The sequence below is a fragment of the Dipodomys ordii genome, unplaced genomic scaffold, assembly GCF_000151885.1.
Source record: "Dipodomys ordii isolate 6190 unplaced genomic scaffold, Dord_2.0 Scaffold14, whole genome shotgun sequence".
Lineage (NCBI taxonomy): Eukaryota > Metazoa > Chordata > Mammalia > Rodentia > Heteromyidae > Dipodomys > Dipodomys ordii.
Genome location: NW_012267230.1, coordinates 1756558 through 1764133, shown reverse-complemented (window position 1 = coordinate 1764133; position 7576 = coordinate 1756558). Strand labels below are relative to the sequence as shown.

General features: G+C 51.6%; 1 protein-coding gene across 1 annotated transcript in view; it reads right to left on the bottom strand.

Moving 5' to 3' along the window:
• Positions 1-2704, bottom strand: part of Scnn1b (sodium channel, non voltage gated 1 beta subunit) — a 23889-nt gene extending 21185 nt beyond the window's left edge. The window contains exons 1-2 of the mRNA XM_013011162.1: positions 2675-2704; positions 51-241 (exon numbers count right to left, since the gene is read on the bottom strand). Of these exons, the coding sequence (XP_012866616.1) occupies positions 51-241; positions 2675-2704 (221 nt within the window). The remainder of the gene's footprint in view (positions 1-50; positions 242-2674) is intronic.
• Positions 2705-7576: the final 4872 nt, after the last annotated feature.

Sequence of the window (7576 nt, the reverse complement as noted above, 5' to 3'; positions counted from 1 at the left end):
CGCCTCGGCCCCGCCCCCTTCCCCTGACCACGCCCACCGGCCCGGCTCACCGGTGGCTGCAGGGCTGGGTCCCGAACAGGCAGGCCAGCACCAGGCGCTCGGCCGGGTAGCCCATGGCCACCAGCTCGGGCTCCGGCACCCGGGCGAAGATGTTGGTGGCCTGCAGCGCGTACCATTCGGTCACGGCCCGCGTGGCGCTGGTGAAGTTCCGGAGCGTGCACACCGTCCTGTTGAGACTGCACTGCGGGGGTCCAGAGTATCCCTCAGGCTCGGGGGGTGTCGCGGCCCCCCAGGCCCCAGGCCCCGCCCCGGCCCACCCCTCGGTGCCAGGTCCTGGTGCGGATGGAGCGAGCACTGACCAGCGCTGGCCAGTGATGGCCATCCCTCCTTGACCCCCAGCGATTGGCTTGGAGATGCGCACGTGAGCTGGCCAGTGTGTCCCAGGCCTGCGCTGGGGTCTTGGGACAGACAAAGGGGCTCCGTGTGTGCAGAGATGGCTGAGCTGCAGAAGGGTGAACCAGCGCTGGCAGCCTGACAGGTCACCCCGAGAGGCCAGAGAAGCCAGCCTCAGGAAAAGCTGAGCCTAGATCCAGCCAGACCTGAAGGCCAAAGAACCCTGGGCTTCATGTTTTTTTTGGGGGGAGGGGAGGTCTGGTCATGGGGCCTGAACTCTGGGCCTGGGCGCTGTCCCTCAGCTCTTCAGCTCAAGGCTAGCGCTCTACCACTTGAGCCACAGCTCCATTTCCAGCTTTTATTTTGTGGTACTGAGGAATCGAACCCAGGGCTTCATGCATGCTAGGCAAGCGCTCTACCACTAAGCCACATTCCCAGGCCTTACAGACAATTGAGAACAGGAAAGGAGGCTCATGGTGAGCCAAGCCTCATCCTAGCTAGGGTGTTGGATGTTAAAGTGTTCTCCTCCACCCCCCGCCCTGCCACCCCGCCTCCGTTGCACAGTGCTAGCTACACAGGCAGGGTGAGGGTCCCTTTTTGCAGGAGAAATCAAGTCTGGTCTTGAAGGTACGGATCTCACCCATCCTCCACTTCCTCCAGGGCCAGGCCCTGCAATCTCTGGGATTCCTATTGGGGGGCGGGGGGGGGGGAGAGTGATTTGTTAAGGGAAGGGACAAATGTCTACTTTGAGAATCTTGAGAGAATAGAATGTCTGGTCCTGAGACAAGAAGACAAACTGACCAGTGCAAGTGGTGAGGCTGGGCTCAAACCCACCGTGGAGTGATGGTGGTCCTGGGGCTGCAGCGCCACCTGCAGGCCTGGAGGCCCCGGCTCTTGGCTGGGGCATGCTTGTCTCTCATAGCTGGCTGATGCATGGTGGGTCCCTGGCTTTTCTGTCCCAGGCTCCCTTCCCCCCACCAGGGCTCACCTGCTGACACCTTGGGGGTTACACATACCCCTCTTCCCCACCTTCCCAAGACTCCCTGGGGATGGCTCCCCCATTATAACTACTTCCATTATTCTCTAGGCCATCTTATGTGGAAGGATCTAATTTTTGTTTCTTGGTTTTGTTCCATGTTAGAGATAAAGACACAGATTTGAAGGGTCAAGAACTCATCTGAATAAATGCTGTCTGTCGTCAAGAACTCATCTGAATAAATGCTGTCTGTGTGTCTTCTGGTACTGGGGTTTGACTGCAGGGCCTCATGCTCACTCAGTTTTTTCTTGTTCACAGCTGGCACTCTACCACTTGAGCCATGTCTCCAGCCTGGCTGTTTTGGCTGGCTATTTTGGAGATGGGGGGGGTCTCATGGATTTTTCTGCCTGGCCTGGCCTCAAATTGTAATCCTCCAGATCTCAGCCTTCTGAGTAGCTAGGACTATAAGTGTGACCCACTGGCTTTTAGGCTATTTCTTCCTTTTGTTTTCACATTAAATTTTTTTATTGTTATTATAAAGGTGATATACAGAAGGGTTACAGTTACCTAACTCAGGTAAAGAGTATATTTCTTTTTGTACAATGCCAATCAATCCTTCCCTTGCTTTCCGCTTCCTCCTCCTCCTCCTTCTCCTCTACATTTTCTTCCTTCTTCTCCTTCCTCTTCTCTTTTTGTGTCAGTTCTGAGGCTTGAACTCAGGGCCTGGGCACTGTTCTTAGCTTTATTCCTTCAAGGCTGGTGCTCTACCACTTGCACCACAGATCCACTTTTGGCTTTTTGGTGGTTAAACAGAGATAAGAGTCTCACTGGCTTTCCTGCCCCGGCTGGCTTCAAACTGCCATCCTCAGATCTCAGCTTCTGAGCCACGGATATCCGCCTTGTACCTTACAGTTTTGAACCAATGTTGAAAACTTAGGGAATAGAAAAGGTGGATTTTCCCACTCGGTTAAAATACGCAATCCTCATGAACGAGGTAGAGCTGTGTAGCGCTCTCTCCTGCAGGGCCTGAGTGGCCTGAGCTTGCGCTGTGGCATCTGGACATGGTCTCAGGCCCTGTGGTTCCCCCTTGGCTCCAGCCCATGCCTCCTCTCTGCGCCCTGGGCACCAGTGAGGCCTCTGCCCTGCGCCCACTCAGCTCAATCCTCCACCCAGCATCTCCCTCCACCCAGCCAGCTGGCTCCGGCCTCTGCCAAGCTGGCATTCCCCCCTCCCCCGGGGTTCCCAGAAATCCAGCCACAGCTCCAGACAGCACAGGATGTTGGCAGGCCGGTACTGGGCACTCACCTGGCCCCCATGGAGCGTGGAACTTCCCATTCTTCTCTTCCCCCTGGGCCAGGAAAAGAGGTCACTCAGCAAAGCCCTGCACTGATTATCCTGGGGGCAAGAAGGAGGCTTGGTGACTTTAAGACGAGGCAGAGATGTGCTAAACCCCCAGACCAGGGGACGGACCCTCCCCTGCCATCTTCACACGCTCTGCTGCAGAAGAAAGAACAAGATCAGGCCAAAACAGGAGCCCGGTGCAGAAAGAACCCGTGGACAAATATTATCAAGTGCTCAGTCTGTAGCTATGGATAAGCAGTGTAAGAAATCTTCCAGAAGGTAATGGCTAAAAAGGGGAGGGAGGATGAATATGAGCCAAGGGAGCTGGGCTGAACTTTACATAGTATGAAAGGAGACCCAGGAACAAGGACCTGCAGAAGGGAAGGAGGCCAGTTCTGCAGATCTCTGGGAGCTGAATGTAATCAGGCAGGGGAAACAGCATGTGCAAAGGTCCTGGGGTAGGAATTGTGCCCAGTGGGTTTGAGAAGTAGGGGAGAGACCAATGTGTCTGGACAGGAGGGGAACAAGGAGAAGAGGGTAAAAGCCAAGAGCTCTGGTGTTCATGCCTGCAATCTTAGCTACTCAGGAGGCTGAGATCTGAGGATCATGGTTCTAAGCCAGTTGGAACGGTGAAAAAGCCAGATGAGAGTTCATGGTCCTGAGTTCAAGCCCCAAGACCTGCACAAGCGCATGTGCTTGCGTGAGTGTGTACACACACACATATACACTTTTTTTTTTGTCTACCATGGGGCTTGAACTCAGGACCTGGGCTCTGTCCCTGAGTTCTTTTTGCTCAAAGCAGCACTCTACCAGTTTGAGCCACAGTACCACTTCCGGTTCTCTGGTGGTTTATAGGAGATAAGAGTCTCATGGACTTTCCTTCCCCGGGCTGGCTTTGAACTCTGATCCTCAGATCTCAGCCTCCTGAGTAGCTAGGATGACAGGCATGAGCCACCAGTGCCTGCTATATATAAATTTATAATACATATAATATAATATATATACATACACATATACATATATGCATAAAGATAAATGGAAGTTTCCATTTTCACCATTGTGTGCGCACAACTCAGCATTAAGTACTTTGATGTTGCAATCATCATGGCTCATTTTTCATTTTCATTTCTCATTTTTTCCAAACAGCTGCACTACACAGTAATGACCCCTCCCCTCCTTCCCAGCCCCTCCCTTCCCCCAGTCCCAGCCAGCCCCTTACCCCCAAATTAGATCATGCCAGGAGCTTGAGGAAACAGAATTGAACAACATTTCCTTTGGGGGGAAAGCCGAGCTTTCTTCCAGCCTAATGTCCTTATGGCTTCTTTATGTTGATTATTTGAAAGTACCGGGTGCTGGGGCCCCATGGGTACTAGGCAGGTGCTCTACCACTCGAGCCACACCTGCAGCCCTTTTGTGCTTTAGGTTTTCCTCAGTCAAGGTCTCAACATTTGGCCTCAAATCTCCATCCTCCTGCCTCTGGCCTCCTGCCCAGCTGGGCAGACAGGCAAGCCCTTACCTTCCCCAGTGGAGGTCTAACATTGTGCCTGGAGCCGTATTCCTCTAGAGGATCTGGGATTACAGGTGTGAGCTGCCACGCTCCACCCAGAGTTGTGTTCCTCCTTCTTGTGGTTGGTGTGGCAGTCAGGTCACACTTTCTCAGCCTCCTGAGTGCTGGCATTACAGGGATGCACACCAGGCTTGCCTATCTCCTTCTTTTGGGGGACCTCAGGAGGTTGGTTCTGTTGTGAGCATGGGTGTGACTGCAGATTCTCTGCTTTCCATTCTTTTGGGTGTGTCCCACTGAAAGTTTGAGAAACTCACTCTGCAGGGACTGTCCGGCATGAGCCGTGGGGCAGGGTGGGCCAGGGCAGGCGCAGGCAGGCCCCGTGGAGTTGGTGAGAAGTGGTCCGATTCTGGCTGTGGGTTTCAGGGTTTCAGGAACAGCTGCCATGCTTGCTGGGCAATTGTGCTTTGTCTTGGCTGTGGCTTGAGTCTGTGCAAAGGTCCTGTGGTAGAAACTTGGGCCTCAATGTGGTACGGGCAAGGGAGCCTTTGAGAGATGGAGCCCAGAGAGAGGTCTCTGGGGATTGACCCCCAGGCCTGGTTTAAAGTAGGCTTTCTTCCAAGGTGGTTGTTGTCTTTCCATTCGTGTGTGTGTGTGTGTGTGTGTGTGTGTGTGTGTGTGTGTGTGTGATGCCCTTTGAACTTCCAGAGCTGAGAGCCCAGACCAACTTTTGTCTTCATAATATCACCCAGCCTCAAGTGTTTTGTGACATTCACAGAAGGTGAACACAAAGGAGATGTGGGTGAAGTGAGGAGATCCAAGGTGCAGAACGATGTCTGTAATATGACATTCTTTATTATTAAAGAATAAAACAAAACCAGGACGTAGAACATGGCTAGATGAGATTTTACATAACTAGATCTCTGTAGCGGGAGGGATAGGTTTATATCAATGCAGAGACGAAGTTAGAGTGTTACAAGGGTTTACCTCTGGGAAGAAGGGGAGGAATGCCGGATGAGGCGGCTCACACCTGTCATCCTAGCCACTCAGGAGGCTGAGATCTGAGGATCTTGGCTCTGAGCCAGGGAAAGGAAAGGCTCCAATTAATCACAGAAAAAGCTGGAAGCAGCGCTTCCTGGGTAGAGTTCCAGCCTTGAGAGAAAGGAGCTCTGGCATGGCGCCCAGGCCCAGAGTTCAAACCCTAGGACTGGCAAAAAAAAAAGAAAAAGCAAAAGAAAGAAAGGAACTAACCACCCTGACAAATTGTGTTTATGCTTTTGAAAGACCAGGAGGGGTGTGACTGAAATTAAGACTAAATCCGAGGAGACAGCGAGTGTTTAATGACTCACACTGGCTTTTGAAGCTCCTTAATTACTAAGTAAGTGGCCTGAAATCACTAGTGTGCTCTGGCAGGAAAGCAAGAGACCTTTCTGAAAGATAAAGCTTTTAAACTTCTAAGTGCAGAACACTGTTTTGAAAAACTGAGTATTTGAATGGACTGTTGTTGTTGTTTTTTTTTTTTGGATCAGAATTTGAACTTCAGGCCTCGTGTGGTGGATTTGACTTCCTTGGTTGGCGCTCCACCACTTGAGCCTTGCCTCCAGTCCTGCTTTTTGCTAGCTAATAAGAGATGGAATCTTTTCTGCTCAGGCTGGCTTTCAGCTGAGATCCTCAGATCTCAGCCTCCTGAGTAGCTAGGATTACAGGCGTGAGCCACCAGCAACCAGCCATAGTCATACTTTTCAACAAATGAAGTGAGGTCTTGTCTGCCTTGTAATCCTTCCCATCCTATTTCCCTCCTTCTCCAACCTTCCCTCCCCTGGACCCTCACAGGCCTCCCTGTTGCTTTATGAACACCCAAGCACACTCCTACCTCTGGGCCTTTGCACATGCTCTCCCCCCCACCTTGAATCTGAATGGTTCTCTTCCAGCCATTCCAACGCCTCTCAACTTTTAAATCCACGCGACTCTCCCCACTTTGGAGAACTCTCCCTTGAACGTCTCAAATAAATCACAATACCTACCCTCTGTCTAGTTCTTATTTTGCAGTGCTGAGATTTGAACTCAGGACTTTATGCTTGCTGGGCAGATGTTCACATCGGCGCTATGTGTAAGGAAGAGCCCCTAATCTCTATTCATATCTAATTCGCCCATAGTCTCACTTCCCTAGGAATACCTCAAATTGGTTGAAAGTGGTTCTCCTGTTACATGTTCAAACTGCTTCTAGGGTGACCTCACACATCCCTGCAGCACCCCTTTCCTTCTTACAACTTTGCTGGGGCACGTGGGGGTAGGGGGTGTCCTCAGTTTCTCTGATTACTTCCGTGTCCTGGGCGACCTGGGATTCCTGTTCCTGCGGTTCGATCAACACCCATGACCCGGGTCTGACTCAACGACTGCATTCCAGGTAGCCAAACCCAGGCCCCCGGTGAACTGGGGGATGTGCCTCCAGCCCCGGGCCGTCCCTGGAGCCATGTCTGCCTTCAAGGCCCCGCAAATTAGTCCTTTCTTTTCCTAGGATCTAGATACATAAATCCCTTCATCTTGAAATCTAGATTTAAGACCAAGTGCTGGTGCCTCACGCCTGTAATCCCAGCTGCACCCAGGAAGCTGAGATCTGAGGATCATGGTTTAAAGCCAGCCCGGGCAGGAAAGTCTGAGAGACTCTGATCTACAATGAACCACTTGAGCGGTGGCTCAAGTTGGTAGAGCGCCAGCCTTGAGCAAAAGAACCCTAAAGGAGAGTCTGAGGCCTTGAGTGTAAGCCCCAGTATACAACACACACACACACACACACACACACACACACACACACACACACACACACACACACATGCGCGCACACACACAAGTTCACACACATAAGTTCACCCACACACGTTCACACACGTTCACACACACAAGTTCACACACACAAGTTCACACACAAGTTCACACACAAGGTCACACACACAAGTTCACACACACGTTCACACACACAAGTTCACATACAGTTCACACACACAAGTTCATACACACACAAGTTCATACACACAAGTTCACACACACAAGGTCACACACACACAAGTTCACACACAAGTTCACACACACAAGTTCACACACATGCACACACACAGGCGCGCACACACACAAGTTCACACACTTAAGTTCACACACACAAGTTCACACACACAAGTTCACACACACACAAGTTCACACCCAAGGTCACACAAACACACAAGTTCACACACACAAGTTCACACACACAGAAGTTCACACACATGCACACACATGCGTGCACACACACAAGTTCACACACACAAGTTCACACACACAAGTTCACACACACAGAAGTTCACACACACACATGCGCGCGCACACAC